Consider the following 21,335-nt stretch of genomic DNA (forward strand, 5'->3'; position numbering starts at 1 on the left):
GGACCTGCTGCGTGTCCCGTCCGTGGGCGCTGCCCACCTGGGGTGTTTAATTGGGGGCGAAAAGGGCTTTATCGCAGCGACGCCCGCCGTGGCTCCCACCCAAAACGCATCGCTCTACCCCCAAACTTGGCTTTCTGGGGGATATTTTTTTTTTTTTTTTACCTTCTCCCCCTCTTAAAGCCGGGCCGAGCCGGGGCTGAGCTTTTCAAGCCCGGGGTTGGGGGGGGGGGGTGTTGGGGTGCGCGTCCTCCGTCCCCCCGGGGCCGCTTTTGTCTCGCGTGGGTGCGGCCCCGTGGGGGCAGCCGCGCTGCCGCCCCCGGTTCCCGGTGCTCCGGCTCCTCCATGTTTGTTGTCGGCAGCGCCGTCCGGCCGCCGCTCCGCGCCGCTCCGCGCCTCCCCGCAAGGTGCCGCGGCGGGGGCGCGGGGGATGCGCGGGGCGGGGCCGGGGGGGGGCGCCCGCGCTCAAGATGGAGCGGGCGGCGGGGGGGGGGGGGGGGGGGGGCGTGGGTGGGTGGGTGGGTGGGTGGGGGTGTGGGTGGGGGCGGCCTGACGTGGGCGCGGGGCGGCCCGTGGGCCGGCGCCGCGGTGATTTGCTGCGCGGCGCGGCGAGCGGCGGCGGCGGCGATGAGAGCGGGCAGTGCGAACTGCCGGAGCAGCCGCCGGCCGCCGTGAGTGCGGGCGGGGGGGCGGGCGCAGGGCTGCCCCGGGGCCCCCCCCGACCGCCGGGACACCCCCCCGGGCCGCCCCCCCCCCCTCGCCCCCCCCCCCCGGCCCGGGCCGGAGCCGGGCGGGCGGCGGGGGATGCGGCTCCTTCCCCGGGCGGCAGCGGCGGGGAGGCGGCTCCGCCGAGCCCAGCGCAGAAACTTTTCGGCGAGTCGCCGCCGAGCTGCGGGCTAACCTTCCTCTCCTCTCCTCTCCTCCCCCCCCCGCCCTCCTCTTTTTTTTTTTTTTTTTTCCCCCTTTTCTCTCTCTCTCCCCCCCCCCCCGCTCCTCTCCCCCCTCCGCCTTTTGTTTTCGCAGATAGTCGGCACACAAAGCTAGTCCCAGATTTGAGCGACGGCGAGGCACCCTGATGAGTGAGCCTCGGGAGCGCCATGGATTTGACTAAGATGGGCACGATCCAGCTGCAGAACCCCTGCCACCCCACCGGGCTGCTGCACAAAGCCAACCAGATGCGCCTGGCGGGGACGCTGTGCGACGTGGTCATCATGGTGGACAGCCAGGAGTTCCACGCGCACCGGACGGTGCTGGCCTGCACCAGCAAGATGTTCGAGATCCTCTTCCACCGCAACAGCCAGCACTACACCCTGGACTTCCTCTCGCCAAAGACGTTCCAGCAGATCCTGGAGTACGCGTACACCGCCACCCTGCAGGCCAAGGTCGAAGACCTGGACGACCTGCTGTACGCCGCCGAGATCCTGGAGATCGAGTACCTGGAGGAGCAGTGCCTGAAGATCCTGGAGACCATCCAGGCCTCCGAGGACAACGACGCCGAGGTCGCCGTGGCCGACGGCAGCACCGCTGCCGCCACCGAGGAAGAGGAGGAGAGGAAGTCGAGGTACATCAAGGGCCTCTTCGTCTCCAAGCCCGCCGGCGAGGAGAGCGGCTACGCGGGGCAGAGCCTGCCGGCGGCCGCGGTGGAGCAGAACCCCTCCGCCTCCGCATCCTTCGGCCCCCTCTCCGCCATGAGCCCCACCAAGGCAGCGGTGGACAGCCTGATGACCATCGGGCAGTCGCTGCTGCAGGCCGCCCTGCCGCCCGCCGCCCCCGAGGACTCGCGCCCCGCCGCCGCCCGCCGCCCCCCCGGCCTCGCCGAGGTCAAAACCGAAGCGATGCAGGTGGACGACGCCGGCCGCGACAGCCCCCAGGCGGCAGAGCCCGGCGCCTCCGGCGGGGAGAAGCCCGACGAGAAGGGCAGGGAAGGGCCCGGCACCCCGACCCGCGGCAGCGTCATCACCAGCGCCCGCGAACTGCACTACGCCCGTGAGGAGGGCACCGAGCCGCCGGCGGAGCCCGGCCAGGGGCTGCCGCTGGGCCCCGAGCCGGCCGCCGCGCCGGGCGAGAAGCCCCTCGGCATCTACTCCCTGCTGCCGAACCACAAGACTGAGCCGGTGCTCGGCGTGCCGCCCTCCGTGGCGTCCGCCCTGCACGTGCAGCCGGCCCTGGCCGTGTCCATGGACTTCAGCGCCTACGGCGGGCTGCTGCCCCAGGGCTTCATCCAGCGGGAGCTGTTCAGCAAGCTGGGGGAGCTGGCAGCCGGCATGAAGACGGAGAGCAGAGCCCTGGGCGAGCAGTGCAGCGTGTGCGGGGCAGAGCTGCCGGACAACGAGACCCTCGAGCAGCACAGGTGAGTGCCGGAGCCGCACCGCGCTGGCTGGGATCTCCTCGCGGCGTTTCGGGCTCGGGCGTCGCGCGTGCTGGTGCGAAGCTCCCGCCGTGTACCTTGAAACCGGGGACACACACACACGCACGCACGCACACAGGCTTGCTGCGACTTTCCCGGGTCTGGCGGCCGTGCCAGAAGGTTCCTTGCCGCGAGTGCCGGCTGGGAGAGCAGCCCGGACGGGGCTCGAGCTGTAGCTCTTCCCTGCCAGCACAAACCCCGCCGGCTTCCCCGAGCGGCTTCCGCCAAACGCCTCACCCTTGCTACCCCTTGAGTTCAGGGACACGCGTGTAAACAGCATGTAACGGGGTGCCGTGGGGTCGGGCTGCCCTCGCCCACCGTCTGCCGAGAGCTGGACCCTCCTGCGCCGGCACCCGGGCCAAGGCGGGGGGAGACCCGCGGGATCTGGCCGCGGCGATGACGTTGGGGATTGCTGCAAGCGGCGCCTCGCCAGCCCCCGGTAGTTTTACGCCGCTCGGCTCCCCGGTGTGTGGAATATTTGCACTTTGCACAAAGTAGCCCGTAGGTCAGGCTGGGGGACACTGGGGCGAGCGCAGAGGGCTCGTGCTGCCGCAGAGCCGTGGGTCTGTCTGTCTCTGTGGGGACGGGTGCAGGGTGGAGCCTCCAGCAGATGCAATTTTGGGTCTCCCCTGCTCGGGGTGGGGGGGATCTTTGTGCTCACCCCGAGCCCCCCCACCTCGGGGAGCTGCTGCTCTGCGGGGTGGGAGCGCGGCGCTTGTTATCAGCGCTTGAGTTGGGTGCTCCCCCCTTTACCACCTCCCAGTTGTGGGAGCGGGGACCAGGGCTCGTCCCCCAGTTTGGCTGGGTCACAGAGTCACGCGAGCCACCGCACCAAAATCGGCATCGCCGCTCAAACCCCTCGGCGAGCGCCGGGCGGCTGCGTCCTGCCTGGGGGAAGGCAGCGCCGGTGCGGTGCCGGAGCTGCTCGCGGCCTCCCCGGGCTGCGCACCGCGTCAGGTTTTTAATGAATCAACAGGTTAATTAGTCCTGATGTGCCTAGCGCGCTCCGGGCCGGGCCGTTGCGCACCTCCGGCGGGGGAGCCGGCGCTGCGGGATGCGCCGGGGCTGGCGGGAGCGGCAGCTTCCCCGCACGTCTCGCCCGGTCTCCAGCCGCCGCTCCGGGGCCGCGGGAGCTGCCGGCATCGCCCCTCGGAGCTGCCTCACGGAGCCCGCCGGGAGCAGCCCTCGCCCCCGGAGGGGTCCCCCGCCTCTGTGGGGGTGCGCAGCCGCTTTCGGCTTTGTTCCCCCGTCTCGCGGGCGGGAGGGCCGGGGTCGTGTCGCGTGGCGTGCCCAAAGCCGCCTCGGCGCGGCTCTTCCCCGGCTGTGCGGTGATGCAGACCGAACGTCACCGGAGGAGAGCTGCAGTGAAGGCTCAGAGAGAATTTTAACGTGCCTTTCTGCCACCGTCTCCAGCCTCTCCCTTTCCCCCTCCGCGCCCGAGAGCCGCGAGCGCGGGGGGGGGGCGATGCCGGGGACCTGCCCCGAGGCAGGGCAGGCCGTCAGGTCTGATCCTTCCCCGGGCGATGGGGGAACGTGGCCCAGGCTGTGCGATGCAGCAGCCCGGATTTCACCGTGCCTACCCGGGCTTGGCTTATTTTGACAACCGCGGCCACAGCCGTAGCTTATTTCTTAATTATTCATGATCCCTATCGGGGGGCTGGGTACGCGCCGTGCTCAGACGGGCTCGCGGGGCTGACCGAAGCGCAGGGCTGAGCACCGTCCCCGGCAAGTGAAGCCTTGAAGGCAGTTGCTTAAGCCAGTGCCAAACTCCGTTTGCCTTTTCGGGCTTTCAGACAATTACCTGGCACTGGCAAACTTTGCAGGGCGAGCCAAATCCTTTGAGCCGTTTTTAAACTGATCTGTAAGACCGTCCATGTTGAAAGGCGTTGAGCAACAGTCAAATGAACTTACACCCGCCCCCCCCCCCCCCCCCCCCCCCCCAGAAGCCTAAATCCAAGGGAGTTTGTGCATAGACAGGGTCTCACGTGGCTTTTTTTATAGTGTTTGCGTTGTGAAAATGACCGTTTGGGGGAGGATTTGTGGGCTCCCTATTGTATTCATGGAGCTGTTAAACTGCATCGACTCTAGATTGGGATCTGGAACTGCGACGCTGGCAGCCGGCGATGGGCTCCTCTTGGCTCCGGGGGGGGGGGGGGGGGTCCGCGCCCCGTGCCGAGGCCCTGGCACCCCCTCCCCGGGCGGGCTGGTGGCGGGGGCAGGATGTGCCGGGGGCACCGCGGTGTTGCTCCTCGACTGGCGGCTTTCGCTGACCTCCTTCTGCTGTGCATTTGCTGCTGCGGTTTTGCTTTCCGACGCTGTCAGAGTCGTCCCCCGCCGCGGGGAGCGGCCGGGGAGGGGCACCCCCCCCCCACCCCGGTACCGCGGGGTGCTGGGCGGCCCCGGCGGGGTGCTGGGCGGCCCGGGATGGCTGTCACGGGCAGAGCCCGGACCCGCGCAGAGCTGACGCCGCTCTTGCTGCGGGGAGCTCCGCCAGCCAACGCGCACCGCGCCTGTTTACATTGCACAAGCGAGCGTATACATATGGCGGGTATGTTTGTTTACACACGCACATGCCTCTATAAGTATAAATATATATGTTTATAGTCTCGGTGCCTTCTGAGTGTCGTTCCTGCCTTCATTAGCATGGGAAGCACGTGCCGGGCCGGCGTTTGGGGGGGCCCTGAGCCCGGGGGGACGGAGGGTGCCCCGGGGACAGCCGGGCCCGCGTGGGAGCGTGGCCCCGCGGCAGCATCGTCCGCGCCGTGTCGCAGCACGGCGACTCAAGCGCGCTGAGCTGTGACCTCGTGGTGGCTGCAGGCCTCGGCGCCGGCTCCGATGGGGGGGTTCGGCTCCCCAAACGCCCCAGCGGCTGAGCGATCCGCTGTTTTTCTTCTTTACCGAGCTTATGATTTTGACTAATTGAGTGTATATTGAATCGGTGACTCTCTAAGTTTTTTTATAAAAGATTTCCTTCTAGGTTCAGCAAAGTTCAAACTTAATCTAATGTTAGCATCGATCGCCGCTTCTAATTGCAAGCAAAAAAGCCATAGTTCAGCGGCCCTTTTTGGATTTGTTGGTATGAAGGAAAACCTCCCGCGCTGCGCCGTGCTGAGCCCGGAGTAATTTTTCATCGGGAAGTTAAACACCTTAAAACTTTATAAAAGATGTGCTCTCGTCTGACAGCAACGGGGAAGGCTGCGGGTGGTGGGGGGGTGCGATTCGCTAACGCTCGCGGCGCGGCTGCGCATCCAACACCCCGGTGCTGCCCGTGTTTGCCACGTGTGTCTGGGCGAGACGGAGGTGCTTGGCTGGAAAATGAAAGTGCTTTGGGGCCACGGCATCGTTGGGCCCGGGGGGGGGGGCGGCCAGAGAATACCCACTGGGAGTGGTTTTGGCTGGAAGGGGCCCGTCCTCGCTGCCCTACGGGGGGGGTGCGCCTCGGGGAAAGCCTCCCTTCCCCTTTTCGGGTCCGAGTTTGGCATTTTGAGGTTTCGTGGCTGAGCTGCCAGCTAAAAGCCGTGTGCTCTGGGTGGAGTCCGTTAAGGGCAGGAGTAAGGAGGCTCGCTCTTCCCCCTGGGCTGCTGGCCAGCCGCAGTACCCCCAAACTGCGGATTTTTGCCCCTTTTTTTCCCCATTTCTGAGGTGGCAGCAGCACCGGTGCGCGGGCCCAGGCGGGGTGGGTGCTCCTGCTCGGGGAAACCGCCGCTTCCCGAGGGGCTCCGGGTCCCGGTGACGGTGCCTGGCAATCCCCGTGGTGCGGAGCCTCTTGCTCCGGAGCTGTCGCGTCCGCACCGTAACACACCTCAAGGAGCGGCGCGGGGAAATGCTGCGGCGTTGGGCTCCTTCTTTGCCAGCCTCACCTCCATTCGTCTCCGCCTGGATCAGCTGAGCGTCGTACTACTAATGCCATTAGGCACGTTGGCACCGCTCGACATGTCACAGTGAGAAACAGATGCAGTATACCATTAAAGCAATAAACGTGATAAATCGGATCCCAAGTGCTTTGTGAGATGTTATTAGTGCTAATTTTGGTAGCCTGATACAGTAGTTGTTTTTTATTTTATTTTAAGCATTTGGCAATTTATGTTCCTCCGCCGCCGAAACCGTAAAAGCGGGAGGAAAAATAGAAAACAAGGGGGAAGGAAGAAAAAGACCAGCCAGCAGCCCCCCCAAACTCTGCCCGTGATTACTTCCAGAGTCCGAAGACGACTTGGCAGCTCTTGTTTCTTGCTGATGGGCCTTATTAGCGGCACCTGGCATCATAAGGGGCTAATGGAAACCAGCGTTCCCGGCCGCGGCCGCGCGGCTCCGGCAGCGCAGGGCGGCCGGGCGAGGAAGCCCTGATTAGCTTTATGGGCAGGGGGACGTGCCCCGCTCAGGAAATGAATGTTGCAGCTAAGGTCCGCGGCGCTGACCCCGAGCGTGTAACCTGTGAGCGCCGGCGGAGACCCCGCGCAGGATGCTTGGGATTTCGGGGGCTCTCTGGTTCTTGTCATAGGCAGAGGGCGAATACGGCGTGCTAGGTTGCAGCCTTGAACTTTTGATTTATTCAGTGGGGGACTTAACCATTTCCATACCCGGCTCCGAGCGCGGAGGGGGAAGAGCCCCCTTTGGCTTCCGTGCTGTTATTCCGTCAGTGCTTCTGCACCGCTTTCCTGGCGCGGGTGAGGCGTTTCAAAGCAAGACTCTGAGGTTCCCATCAGAAAACACCAGGTTTTACGCTTTTGGGACGTTTTCTTTCTCTCTCCTCTTGCCCAGCGATAACTTTTGTGCCTGGCCTGGTGGCGGTCCGGCGCGGCCGAGGGGCTCCCCCGGGGTGCGGGGGATGCTGCGTGCACCCTGACCGGGGCTGCCTCCCCCTTCCCAGCGAGGCCCCTTTCCCGGGGACTGGGGCGGGTGGTTCTGCGCCAGCCCGTCCCCCCCCAGCCACCCGGTTGGGACCCCGAGGCACGAAACCCGCCCGACTCGAGATGCTGGGGGCGGCTTTTTCCCCAAAACGTGCTCGCTCGACGTCGCTTGCAGCAGTTGGATAAGTTCTGCGGAGCCTTTCCAGTTCTCGTTGTAGCTCGAGCAGTGACGTTGGTTTGAAATGTATTTACTGGCCGTGCGGAGGGACCCTCGGAGTGCTGCCCCGGGGCGACGCTATCGACGCTTTTTTTCCTCTTCCCCGTCGCTCGTGGAAATGGTGCAGCTCATGACAGAGCATCCCTGCAGCCTTCCCCGCCTCGACGCGACGGTGGCTCTGTAGTTACACCGGCGCGTAAATCTGTTTTCCTTGGATAGGGCAAAACGATCTTCATTTTCCTTTTTGCTCGCAATTAGCAAGATTTTTATTTTACTTCCCCCCTCCACCCCCCCCACCCCCCCCCTTGACAGCTTCAAGAGAGGCTTTAAATGAGTAATTACTAAATATTTCCCGGCAGCCAAACACGGGGCCATGGCATCTCCTGTTGCAAAAGTGAAAAATATTTCTGTTTGCAGTTAATTTTAGTGGCAGGCAGATCATGTTAACTGGGTGTAATTGCTTCCAGATATGGCAGAGGGTTTTGTGTGTTGGGATGAAGGGTCTGGTAAGTGCTCACTTCCTGTGTAAATTAGCCTATTCCATTCATTCCTCCTCGCCCGGCAGTCCTGGCTTGTGTCACTCGGCCTCCACGGTTTTTCTCCCCCCGGCCCGGTGTCGGGCAGCTCAGTGCTCCGCGCTTGCTTCGCTCCTTCGCTGGGCATCACTCCCTCCGTGGCCGTTGCGGGGGGGCTGCGTCCCGCTAAATGCCTCGACGGGGGCCCCGTGCCCACCGCGGCAGACGGCAGCGTCCTGGCCCCGCGGGGCTCCTGGCAGGCTTGCCGGGGGTGGGCTCACGCCGCGGGCCGGCGGTAGCCAAAGGGCTACCGGCGGGAACAGGGAGGGTGGCGGAGACTCGTGTGAGCGGCAGAGAAAGGCTTATGCATCCTTCAGAACAGATGCCAGCGAGGCGGGCGGGTGCGCGTGAGGCTAGACGCCTTTTAACACGGGCTTGCGAGCTTTCCGTGTAGCTGTCACCCCTCCTCGTGTCCCCCAGCCCGGTTGCAAAGACCTGCTGGCGTGTGCCCGCTCTGGCTCACCTCCCTCCCGGCCGTGGCGTGCCTCAAGCGCGCCCGGCGGCGGTTTTGAAGCCCGAGTTGGGCTCGCGGTGGTCCCGGTCACGTCTGCGAGACGCTGCGCGGGGGCCTCACGCGCCGCCGGGCCCGCTCGCTCCCGCGGGTGAAAGGTGGATTCTGCTTTTTGACGAGGCCGTCCGCCGGCTCGGTCGCGTTGCAGGCGAACGAGAGAGCATCGCCGTAAAATTTGGGTTGTAGGCGTGAGGCTCTGCGCTCTGGCCGAGGGCCAGGGCCACCCGTATCATTTTCGCTGTAGTGTTCTTAACTGATTTTAAGTAGATTAAGGTTGGATACGCGCCCTGCTGTGCCGGTTTAGTTTTCCATCGGCCTTCGTCGTCTCGTTGCTGTTTTATTGGCGCGTTGTTTAGCAAACAAGTCGGCGATAGGCAATTGAGGAAATACTTCTTCCCGGCGCAGGCACGAGCGCTGCGAGGCGTGCTGAGCCTCGCTAGAGCCGCCCGCCATAAATCGGCGTTAAACACCCGGCTTTGTTACCGGTGTCAGCGCGGGAGATGGGCTGTTATCTGCGTGTATCAGCCGGGCTGATAACCCCGTGCTCCGCTCAGCGTGCACGGGGAAGCGGCTGGCTTGCAGCGCGAGGGCAGAGTGCCGGGGGGAGCGCGGCTGGGTGCCGGCCCCGGGGCGACTGGGGGATGCCGCGGTCCTCGCCTGATGCGCGGCGGGGGGGAACGACACACCTCCACGCCCCCCCTCTCGAAAAAACACCCCTCCACCTGCCCACCAACGCAAGTGGCGGCAGGGAGGAGGGACGCCTGCTTTCACCTGGGTGACCGATAAAGACGGCAGGCATCGAGTGTGCGGAAAAACAAAAGAGAAACTAAAAAAAAAAAAAACAAAACCCCAACCCCAAACGGCAGAGCGTTTCCATCACCGGCAGGCTCGCCAGGTTGGAAAGCGCCGGAACGCGCGGCGGGAGCGGGTCCGCGGGCGGCACCCCCTTGGCAGCGCCGGGCTCTGAGTCTCCCGTGGAATTCCCACTGCGGTGCCGGTGTCCCGCCGAGGGGCCGCAGAGCGCCGAAACACCGCGCAGCTCCTGGCATCGTGCCCCTCGGCTGGCAGTAGAGTGTCCTGGGTTTGAGCGAGTGGTGGGGCTGCTTCGGCCGTGCCAGGGGCTTGGACTCGGCGAAGGCTGAAAACGGGGTTTCCCACTGGCGAGCTCCACAGGTGATTTTTAAGTAAATGGTAGGGACTCTTTTAAAGGCACAATGCAATCAATATGTATGTGTATGTATATCTCTCTGTCAAAAGAAATACATTACTGGTGCCCATCACGTAATTTTGTTTCAGATTTACACGTATGCAGCAGGTACGGCACCAGCTGCAGCCCATGTGCTGTTTGCAGCTCCGCCACAGCTGTGGAAAGTGCCTTCACCCTCTTGCCGCCCAGTCTGGGGACAGTGCCGAGTTCTGGGTGCTTTGCCCTTTTCTCACCTTCCCTAGTTCTTGTCTCCACGCATTATTTATAGTAAATCATATTAGAAAGAAGCGCTAAGGAGGAAGCGTGATTCATCCTCCTTGAAACCAGCGCTGACATAAATAAAGGCAAAGTGCTTACTACGTGTTTTTTTATTATGGTCTTTAGGGACAGGTTGTACTAATTCTGGTGTGCACAGACTAAACCCGTGAAGGCTACAACTCTAAGAAACTCAATTTCACCGCACCGCAGACTGCACGCTGAAAAAATCCCACCGAAGCCCAGCCGGGTTTCTTGGAAGGGTGCACACGCGGCGACGAGCTTTTCGGGACGGCTGGGGGGTTCCAGAGCGCCCCGCGTGTCTTCGGGGGGTCCGCTGGGACTCGCTGCGTTGTGGGAGCTCGGGGGCCCGCGCTGCTGGGGCGTTTCATGGGGCTGGAAGGGGATGCAGCCGTTGGTCCCAACAAGGGCTACCTTGGGGGGGGTGGGGGGGGGTGTGCAGGGGGGTGGTGCTGGGCCCCAGCAAAGCGCTCGCCGGCGCCGGATCTCTTATCTGCGGCTGGGCACGGGCTGCGGTCGCAGGCTGCTGCGCAACGCACGCGAGCTGCCTTTGCTCGAGGGAGATAAGGCGCAGGCACCGTGCAACGGCCCCGGCCCGCTCGCACGGCACTGCGGTCGGCCGCAGGGCGCGGGCGATGGCGGCGCCGTGGGGCGCGCACGGCAAGCGTGGGGTGTGCGGCGGCGTGGGGTGCTCGGGGCACACGGCAGGGCGCCCGCCGGGGCCCCTTTCTGCGAAACGGGGCGGCACTCGGAACCGAAACCCTCTGTGCCTCCCCCTGGGGTGTTCTGCTATTTTTACCAGTAACGCGGTGATTTCCTCTTCTCTTTCTTCCTTCCCCCCCGTTCGTAGAAAACATCCCAAGCGCGGGGAGCGGGCGGGCGCTTCTGCGAACGAGAGCGGCGGCCGGCGGCGCTTGGGGTGTGCAAAACCTCTTGGGGCGGATGAGTCCCTTTGGGGGGACGGTGAGGGAGGTCCCCGCAGCCGCCCCGTCTCGCCGGGAGCGCGGGAGGTGGGTGCCTGGAGCCTGGCTCCCGGGTGCCTCAAGCGCAGGTCGCCTTGCACGGGGGGGACCGGCGGTTGTGTGATAAATCCAGCAGAAACCCCGACTCCCTCCTGCTGAAGTCCTTGTCGGGAAAGTCATAACTCAGATGAAAACCTTTCCCCTGGAAAAAAAGTGGAAAGGAGTTGGTTTTGTTTCCCGGGACCCTGTCCTCTCTTGCTCAGGAGGAGGGATGGGGGAACCTTTGCCGCAACTTCCCCCAGACTTTGGGCTCACTGCTGCCCTGTTTGAAGGGGGGGGGCGGTTTGGGGGAGGGCAGTTGAGCCTTGTGTTTCTGGGGGCTGTGGGGAGGATGGTGTGTAGGGCAGAGGCTGTGGGAAATGGGTGCCGCAGTGGGAACTGGGCCACCAGCGGTTCCCAGCCCGCGGGGCGCTGAGTCAGCGGTTCCCAAACCCAGGCTGAGAGCGGGGCAGCACCGGGGCAGCCCCCAGCCCTCCCTGTGACACAGGGGGGTGGCGCCGGGATCTGGGGAAGCCGAGCCCATCGCTTGGATGGATTTCTGGCTCGTCTGACCCTTTCGCTGGAGGCAGCTCTTCCCGCAGCGCCTAACCAAATGTAACTTACAGCAGCCCAGAAACGTGGATCATCCTTCCTGCCCGCTAATTAGGGCTGGTCAGCACGTTCTGTGGTGGGGTGGGGGCTGCCCCGGGACCCACCGGCACGCAGATGGGGGGGGAGCAGGGGGCTCTGGCGGGTTGGGCTCCATCGGTGTGGGGATGCTCACTGGCGGTGCCACTCCGGAGGAGAGCTCAGGTCGGGCCTTGCCGGTGGGAGCCGGCCTCATCCCGAGGCAGATGGCAAGAGGGGGATGCTGGTGATGGGGGGCTGAGCTGGGGGGGGGGGGGGGATGTTGGAGCTCGGGGCGCTGTCCTTCTCCCCATCCCACAGCGGAGCATGGCAGGGTCAGCTCTGCCAGGGAAGCTCCGACGGCTCGGCGGGCGCCGGGGCAGGTGTCTGTGCCGCCTCCTCCTCCGGCTGGAGGTGGAAAGCGAAGCAGCTCCCTAATTAGCACCTTTGTTGCTAAGTGAGCGAAGCGGCCGTGCGCGGCGAGCTTCCCGCGAGCGATGCGTGTGCCGGGGAAGCGGGGGGGGGGGGGCCCACACAATGCCGCCTTGTGCAGCCGCAGGTACCGATGTGCCGCAGCCTGGTTGCTCGCCAGCGGGCTGGGGCCGGGAGGCGAGCACCGTTTGCTTTCCTCTCCTCCCCCTCCCCGCGCTCGAGTGCCTGGTGCCACCCACAGATGCAGTTGGTGGGGGCCGATAAGGATCTCTGGCCTAGAGCGAGCGGCGGGACTTTCTTCCTGCCAATGTTCAAAGCGAACCGCGTCGCGCTGGGTGCCTTGGACGTGCCCGGCTGCCGGTGCTCAGCGCCGCGGCTTCCCGGGTGGACGCGCCACAAGTGGGTCTGCGGCCCCGGCGCGCTCGTGGAGGGGCGCGTTGTCAGTCCCCGGTGTCAGGACCGAGTCCCTTCGGGCTGTGGCAGGAGGGGGGGGGGGGAGTGGGGATCTTCCACCTGACCGAAAACCCGGTGCACGCGCGTGCAAAGGGCATTTCACCCCCAACGTGGGGCCGCGCCAGGGTTTGCTTCGCCGGGAGCCGCCGTGGGAGAAGGGACGCTCGCCGCGCTTCGCCTGCGCTCCCCCGTGTTCCGTCCCCGCTTGGCGGCTGGCGTTTTGGGGGTTTTCAGTCCTTCCTCGTTGGCGGCAAGCGCGCCTTTGTGCGGGCTCCTTTGTGCTGCGACGGCTCACGCGGAAACCACGTTTTCCGCATAAGTAAGCGGCGGGCGAGGGAAACGACAGCAGCGGCAACGCGAGAGCCCGGGCGGCAGCGAGCAGACAAAGAGCTGCCGGACGCGGCCAGGCAGGTCCCGGGTGCCCCGCAGCTCCCGGCCTGGCCGCCGTCCCCCCCGCGACGTCCCTGCTCCCGCCACGCCCTGCGTCCCCCCTACGATGCCCAGGCCCAGCCACGATGCTGTGGGGACCCCCCGTGCCGGGGGGGGGCTCAGCGGGGGCCGCTCCGCAGGTGGGGTGGGTGCAGGGAGGTGTCGGGGGACCACGGCTGGGCTGCAGGGACACCGGGTTTGCTACGTCAGGGTGTTGCGGCGGGGGGCTGCTGCAGGGTCTCGTGGGTGTTGGGATGCTCTCCCTCCTCTCTTGCAGTTAATTTACGTTTCAGGGCCAGGCGTGTGTCTGACCTGGGGATTTTTTCCTCCTTTACATACGTTGGCTTAATTCTTGCCTCGGTCTGCAGCCGCTCAGTTTTCCCGTGGTGGGGTTTTTGTCGCTGTGATTAACTAATGAGTTGATTCTTTTGCCGTTTTTAAATAACTGTATTTTTCCTTCAGTGTAAGAAAGGGAAAACGTTTTTTCTTAATAGCACAGCTCTCAAAAGTCATTGAAGGCATGAATTTGCCATTCTTCCTCACAAATGTGCGCATTACCACACTTTTTGTTACTAGGATTTGAATTGCTGACTCACGGAAGCGGGGTAATAGGAAGTGTTTGCATACACGCTGTTGGGAAAAAGGACTGGTTTTAAAGCTGCTGTAGCGGGCCGGGTTGCTTTTTCCCCTCTCGCTACGGCATCGCGTGGCGTCTGCGGCCCGGGATGCATCGCGGTCGGCGGGGCCAGCCCCCACGTGCGGCCTCGGCGAGCGCTGACTTGCTCCTCTGGATGCCACCGCTGTCACCTCTCGCGACGAGGGTGGCTGCTGAGGCAGCAATTCTGCTCCGGCCCGCCGGGCTCGTATTTTCAATTACCGCTGGTCACCTCTTGTAAGGTGTCTGCCCCGCGCTGGCAGGGTCAGGCGTGAGTTAGCTGCGAGTGTCGCTGTGTTAAAGGAAATAATCGTATCGTCTTCGGCGGGACGGTAACGAGGGATGGTAACGGCAGCCTCCCACCAGTTCAGAAGCAGCGTCTCCCCTTCCTCCCCCAGAATGAAGAAATCATGCGCTTTGCCGGGCCCGGTTGTTCAGCCCAACTGGGAGCTCAGCTCCTGCCCATCGAGGTGCCGCGGAGGCTGGGGTTTGGGGTGCCGACCCCCTCTGGGTCTGGGGCTTTTCCGCTGGGCTCTGTGGAGCAGCAGCCCACGGTGACGCTCACTGGACAGGACCCTGCTTGGATTCCCAGATCCCTTTGATTCTTCCTGCATCATCATCATCTTCTGCCACATCCTGGTTCCGCGTCCCGGGGCTGGGTTTTATTATTTTATAGGTGCTGTAAGGTTTGGACCGTGTCACATAGCAGCGGCCAGCGCCGTCTCCTCACCATCCTCCTCCTCAGGACGCTCTTCAGCAGTAAACAGGGAGCGACTGGGTGGCCGGAGCACACGTCGGGGAGCTCTTGGCCCCTCCGCTGAGTTTCGCAGACAGAATGGCTTGTGTTTAGCTGTGTGTTTTGGAAAACACTTGATGCTTGGGCTAAGGTTTTGCTACGTTCAGCATGTGTTGCTGATCCCGTTCCCTTGCGCGTGTAAACTTTGTGCCTTTCCGTGGGTAAATAACAGCAAGGGAATCCGGGTAAAATCCACGCGTTCTGTCTGCGGCTAACGGTGGGGTTACTGCAGCCGTGCCGCCGCTCGCGCCCGGGCAGCCGCCGAAAGACCTGCGGAGCGTTGGGGCGCCGGCAGACCCGGTGCGCCCGCGGCTGCCGGTGCCTCCGCTCTGAGCCGGTCGCCAAAAGCCCCTCCGAGCGAGCGGGAGCGGTGCGGAGAATAATTTCCAGCCAGCGAATTATTGTTCTGGCAAGAGCAGATTTGAAATCTATTTAACTTTTCAGTGTCCCATACCCCTTTAAACGTTTCAAGTGTGTTCTCACTGATGGGTTACCTTTTCTTTCCCCTCGGGCTGCAATTAGTGTCCTTTACACAGAATTGCCTTAGAATTGGATTTGAAGAAGATAAGAATCAAATTACCAGTATTTATCTTGTAAATTCCAAAAGATCTACCGAGAGGCACTGTATAAGGAGGATTTTTAAAATTTGGTGCTCTGAAAAAGCAGACCGCCCTTAGGTCCGAGGATTTCCTCGGGAGCCGCATCTGCCAAAGGCCCTCGCACGTGGGGCGTGGCTGGAGGTGCCGGGAGGGCGCGGATGGCTCCTTCCCCCTCCCCCAAACTCCGCTGGCAGGCGGCTTGCTGGCGGAGCACGTCCAGAAATGGATGCGTTCCCCTCACCGGAGGGGCGGTGGTGGGGTTTTGGGCGGCACGGTGCGGGCGGCGATGCTCTGGATGCCGCAGGGCCTCCGGGCACCGGGGCTCTTGGGCTGCGGGGGGGGCATTGGGGCGAGCATCCCCTCTGCCCCGACGGGCTTCACCGGTTCCCGGCAGGTAGCGGGGTGCCGCGTGGCAGGGTTAGCTCAGCCTGGGCGTACGAGGCGCTGCTCTGCCGTCGGTCTCTGCTTTCAGGGCCGGCCCCGGGCAGGCTGGAGAGGAAAAGTCTTCCAAATGGAGGCTCTCCCCCTTTTCCAGGCTCCCGCCCGGCTTCCCTCCCCGCTCTGCCGGGCGGCTCTCGGGTGACAAGGCAGGTCGAGCGCTAGAAATGGATGGAGGTAATTTCGGTGGGCTCTGTTTTGACAGAAATTAAGCATCTGAATTTAAATTAAGGAGACGGAGAGCCCGGGCAGCTGAGACTATATTTTCATAGTGTAAACAGTTGCAGTAGAAGATTAATAGCATCTGTGTAAACACTCGGTTGCAGCAGCGAGAGGGGTTGGTTGTGTTTTTTCCTTAGTAGTTGGAAAATACTGAGGACAGCTAGAGGGAAGAGACGCCGCAGCTCCCCTCCTGCTCGCCTGCGGCACGGCGCGCACCTTCAACCTCCCCGTCCATCCCACAGTAAATATTTCAGCCACCCTCAGCCCCGCTCTTCCTTCTTGCAGTAAATTACATATTAAAGTAGCCTGGTAACTGAGCACTGGTTGCTGCGCGATAAGCTCCGGGAAATCGATATGTTTGCCATGTGCCTGCTTGTTTATGACACCTGCCTGCAGAGCAGTTGAGCAATGCTCCGCGTGCCCCGGCCGCGCTTCGCGGGCTCGCCGCTGCCTGACACCCAGCCAGCGCTCGCGGGGCGGGGGGGGGCAACAGCACCTATGGGTGGGTTTGCTCCCCCCTGCACGGCGCTGCGGGGCGGCGCCGCCCGAGCCACCTGGCAGCATCCCGTCGCAGGGGGTAAAATAGCGCGAGCGATGATATTTGATGATACGGAGCACGGGGAGGCTGGCATGATGAGAGATCGGGTCACGACTTCATCCGTCTTCAGGGCCTCCCCCCCCCCAGGTTGCAGCTCCGCTTCCATTTGTCACCTCCCCAGGGCAGGTTCGGGAACGGAGCCCCGGGAGTTTAAACGCTCGTTTTGTGTGCCTGGGAAGGGAGGTGGCTGCCCAAACAGGCGATGCTTTCCGGGAGCGTAGGGGCCGCATGCCCAGGCTGTCGCCGGCACGATGCCGAGGACGCCCCAGCCCCGCAGCAGCGGAGGCTCCCGCCCCACAAGCAGCTAACCCCAGTTCGGCTGGGGGGCTGGGACTAGCCCCGACTTGAGAAGACTCTTGCCCTTGACTTAGAGCCTGGATGCCCCCAGGGTCGGGCGCTTTGCCTGTGCCGGGGATCGGCACCTGCCCGCATCCCCTCTGCGCCCGGGGGGCTGTGGCACGGGAGCGGACGTTTATTTTCTGAAATCTCAAGTTAGCAAGCTGTAGTAATTGACCTTTTGACCCAGATATGAAGTTGGGAGGTAAAAGACACGTCTTGGAAGATTTTTGTAAAACTGTTGACCTCTCGCAAGATTAACGCGGAGATAATAGTAATTATAAACGGATTACGGAGGGTCCAATCGATAGTGAACTTTACCTCCTGCCTAAAACTGAAGGTCGGCGTTTTACTGCAGCAAAGATAACTGCTGGGGGTTTTCTCGCCATCGCCAGCCAGTAAGTGTCCCTACGCGCAGGAAATCGGTGAATTGAGTGCGTCCGGTTTTCGTGGGCGCTTGGGGAGGAAGGGGGAGAAGGGACCCAGGGGGGACGGTCCAGCGCCTCGCCCACGCGCGGGCTCTTGCGGTGCCGAATTCCACAGGCCAACCTGGCCCCGGCACCGCCGGTCCCCGCCGCGCCCGCGTCGGGGGGAGCGAGCGCACCGGGGTGCCGCCCCGCTCCGAAAAGCCGCTTTCTCTTCGCCGAGCTTTTAATTGCTTGCTTTCACTTTTTATGTATAAAAGATTGTCCATTTAATTAACTCAAGAATGCAATTTCAAAAACGCTAATGCTTTACACATGACGGCTCTTAAAATAAAAGTAGCGTTCCAGTATTGCGGCGTGCAGCCTTCGCCTCGGCGTTAGCCTCTGGCGGGTTGCTTTGGAGAGAGAAGTCCCCCCTCCAGCAGCCCCCAGTTCTTGAGCAGGAATCGGAAAGGTTTGGGGCGTGGGATCCTGGGTTTGCCCGGTTGGCGTGCCTGGGCTGGCGGGGAGCCCTCCTTTGGCAACGTCAGCGATTCCATCCCCGTACTGGTCTTTCCCTGGGTGTCACCCGATAACGTCCTGCCGGCGGCACCCTGAACCGGAGCATCTTGGCTCCGGTGGCTGGACCGCATGGGTCAGCATCGCCCACCGCCCAGCACGTGCCCGGCGTGGCGTGGCTGCCGGCCGGGGTCAGCCCTGGGCGCTCGGCGAGCAGGGGCAGGGGGATGGGGGTTTGCTTTCCTGCAGCCCCAGCGAGCAGCTCTCCTTCCTGGAAGCATTCCTCAAACCCACACTAGCCTTGGGTTTGTCTTTTTTACCTTTTTTTCTTTTTTTTTTTTTTTTTTTTTTAAACAGAGCAGCTTTATGATGGATGCGCCTCTGGGCACAGAGCACACCCTCGCCACGACCCCTCGCTGTGGGGCCTTTCAGGGTTTGTCAGCTCTTCCCGCCGCCTCTGACCTGTACCGCGGTGGCACCAGGGGCCGCCGAAGCGGACGGCGGTCCGGGCAGCTTCCCCGAAACCTGCCTGCCCTTTCTGGGGTGAACCCCGGGGGTACCCCAGCCGGGACCCCTGCCCCGGCGCCCAGCCAGCCCCTTAGCGCTGACGAGCCCTGGGGCCAACTCTTCTGGACTCCTCTTGCTGTCCAAAGGGGGGGCTGCGGGCAGCTCGGGGGAGAACCCCCCGCTTTTCCCTCCCCTCTGCGGTAACGCGTGCCTTTCCCCCAGGCTGGAGCAGGGAAACCTGGTGAGAACTTCGAGGCGAGTCGCTGGGTTTGTTGTGAAAAACCTGCACGCACGCCACCCCCCCTGGTTTTTTTCCCCCTTTTTTTTGTAGCTTAGAAACCTCTCTTTGTGGCAGAAGGCTGGGAGGGTTTGAATACCACATACAGGCGTAGGAGGCTGACTGAGACCATACGGCTTTATCATTCATTAATTCCTGTGCTCATTCATCCCCCTATTTAAACTTCTCTGTAAAGACGGGAGCTACAGATGGTCTTTTGGTACCCGCTTTAGCCTGCAGACCTTGGCCCCGACAAAGGGGTACAGAGGGAGCAGCAGAGTGTACAAAATATTTCCAACCATTAGAAATCGAGGTCTCATTCACCGCCGGCTCCTGTTTTGAAAGCGAATTTATGCGAGAGCATCATAACCCGCCAAACGGGGCATTGCCAAGAGTCGGGCTTAATTGAGGGGCAAGCATTAGCCGCGGTTCTGCTGGCCGTAATTGCGCTTTACAAACCGGAGGAGCCGCGGCGCCTCTTTAGCCGTGTCCTTGCCTTTGTGTTGCATAATGCAGAACTCTGCCTCCTCCACCGACGGACCCGCTCTCCGGGTGACGAAGGGAAACGAAGGTTGCTTTTTCGGCCTGCGTTAACGTGACGCCACGTCACCGCTACTGTTTTGTTTGGTTTTTTTTTTTTCCCCCCGAAGGTGCTGGGGGATGCAGGCGCGCAGGGATGCGCCCCGTGCGCAGGAGCATCCTGCCGGGTGCTGGGTGGCACCGAGGCAGCCCCCTGCCCACCCACTCGTGCCCTGGCCGCGGCGAGGAGCGCGTCCCCCCGGGAGGGGACACGGCCAGGAGCCCTGGCTGGCACCCACACCCTCCTCCCGCCCGCGGGGTTAAAAGGCTTTGGTGCTGGTAATGCCCTTGGACCCCGGGAAGCTCCCCCACTCCCAGCACCACGGGGGGCTCGGGGGGCTCGCCCTTGCCCACTCCCTGGCAGAGGAGGAATTGCCGGTCTCGCCGGGGAGGCGCTGGGGGAAGCGTGGGACATTTCTCTAACCCAAATCCTCGCTGGCCGCTGCCGAGGGGGTCTGAGCCCTGACCCTGTGTGCAGCCCTTGCTGGGCGCGCTCAATCCGCTCCGCGGGAAAGTCAGGACCAAAAGTTTTTCTCGTGGAAAAACCGAATTCTGCGATCTTGTTTTTACACATGCTGTGCTTAAATATTAACACCAATTGAGCAAATTGCCTTTTAACTGCTTTTATTTGCTTTCATTAACGGTATAATTTAAAAGCTCCCGAATTTGCATGGAACCTGTTGTGCACGTTGGGGGGGGGGGGGTGAGGCTGCTCATAAATTAATTAATCGTGAGCGAGTCTCCTCAGGGAGGTCCCGAAGCGCCAGCATGGCTCAGCAACGCCCGGGCTCCTCGGTTCGGGACGCGGCGTACTTTTGGCTGGGGCCGGGGGGACCGAGCGTGCCGTCAGGGTTGGCGTCCGGCTCAGAACTTGGCTCGCCCGGGAGGTATTTATTTATTTTTCAGCAAAACATGTTGTAGGCTGAGCAAAACTAATTACGGAGAGCTGAAGGCAGCGCTCTTCCTGTTAACACACCGGCGTTTAAACCGATGCAGAAAATAAAAAGGAAAACAAAAAAAAAAATGAAGGCGGAAGTTGCCAGCCCTGCGTCCCCCGGCGCGGGGCCCTGTGGCACAGCGCTGCCCGCCGCCAGCGACGTCTGCTCGCCTCGTTCTTCCAGGAGACGACCTGCTTCCAGCCCGCGGGCCGCTCGCGGCCCTCGGCACAGATGTTTGTGCGGTTTCGGGAGCGAAGCCAGCTTGGCCACGACGCAGGCAGCCCCGCGTGCCGCGCCACGGCCCTGGGGCTCGGGCTGCGGGAGCCCTTCTGACATCTCCCACTCCTCCAGTCCTCCCCCAAAAATACCTTTCTGCAGGAGGGTTTTGCTGGGGGGGGGGGGGGCGCGATGGCCTCGGTCCAAGCCCTGGCTCCTCTCCGTCCCCGCCATCCATCCGCTCGGACCTTGCCCCGCTCTGACCAGGCTCCCCCCACTCTGCTTGAGCCACCCTTCTTTTTAGCACCGGTAATTCGTGCCTCTGGATTGCTGCTAATAAGTATTTTGCATCTCCACCTTGGAAACCTGGGTGGAAAACCAGGCGGTTTGCACAAACAGCCTGGGTGAAAGTGCTCCCTGTTCTCCCGGACGGCCGTCCCGACATTCCCGGGGACCCAGGTCTTGGCCGTCGTCGCAGCACCCCGGGAGCGCCCGTGGGGTTCTCAAGAGTGGGGGGGAGGCCTGGGGAGAACCCTTCTGCCCGGCGCTTCTGCCTTCGGAACATGTTTCTCACTTGTGCGTTTGCAGTGGGGAGAGCCGGTCCCTTGGGGGGCCCGTTGCGCCCAGCGCCCAGGCTTCGGCCCGGTGCGCCCAGCCCGCGCCCACCAAGCATCAGCCGGGTGCTCCGGTGCCAGCACCGTGCCCGGACCCCCATGCCCGCTGCGGACCCGGGGCTCGGGGCGCCCAGCTCGCCCTCCCTGTGCCGCGGCACCTCCGAGTCGCTCCCCTCGCTGCCGCCTCCTCGCCCTGGGCTCACCAAAGCCCGGCGCGGCTCAGATGCGTTAATTTACTGGCTTGACAAGCTGCGTATAACGTTCATCTCCCGGCTTCTAATTGGAAATAATTAGTTCTGTGTCAGCCCTGGGAACTCCCGAGGAGGCGGCGCGGACCAGGGCGCTGGTGGAGGGCAGGAGGAGACCCGGCCGCGGCCAGGAGAAGTCTTTGCGGAGAATCCCAGCGGAGCGCGGTGTTTTCAGCCTGTCCGAGGGCACCTCTCTCTGCCGGGGAAGGGCTGCGTAACAGCCGAGCATTACGCCTTCATTAATCAAAGACACTTCCACTGCCCCTTTACAGCAACACAACTGCTGCGGCTGTCCCTCGCTGACAGCTCCCTAATTCATCTTCCCGGGGAAGGGGGGGGGACCTGCTGCTGCTCCCCGCTCGCGCTGCCGATCCTGCGGCCGTCGCCTGGCTTCGGTGCCGCCGGTGCGT

The 21,335-nt window shown here is 63.0% G+C and overlaps 1 protein-coding gene across 2 annotated transcripts in view; it reads left to right on the forward strand.

Annotated features, from left to right (window-relative positions):
- Positions 1–565: 565 nt before the first annotated feature.
- ZBTB16 (zinc finger and BTB domain containing 16) overlaps positions 566–21,335 on the forward strand; it is a 57,869-nt gene continuing 37,099 nt past the window's right edge. The window contains exons 1-2 of one of the 2 annotated variants that reach the window (XM_042800394.1): positions 566–668; positions 1,025–2,347. In XM_042800394.1, the coding sequence (XP_042656328.1) occupies positions 1,095–2,347 (1,253 nt within the window). In that variant the 5' untranslated portion in view covers positions 566–668; positions 1,025–1,094. Of the gene's footprint in view, positions 669–1,020; positions 2,348–21,335 lie in introns of both variants that reach the window. The other variant, XM_042800395.1, reaches the window with a different exon arrangement.

The sequence above is a fragment of the Tyto alba genome, unplaced genomic scaffold, assembly GCF_018691265.1.
Source record: "Tyto alba isolate M040663 unplaced genomic scaffold, T.alba_DEE_v4.0 Super-Scaffold_32, whole genome shotgun sequence".
In the NCBI taxonomy this organism is placed as follows: Eukaryota; Metazoa; Chordata; class Aves; order Strigiformes; family Tytonidae; genus Tyto; species Tyto alba.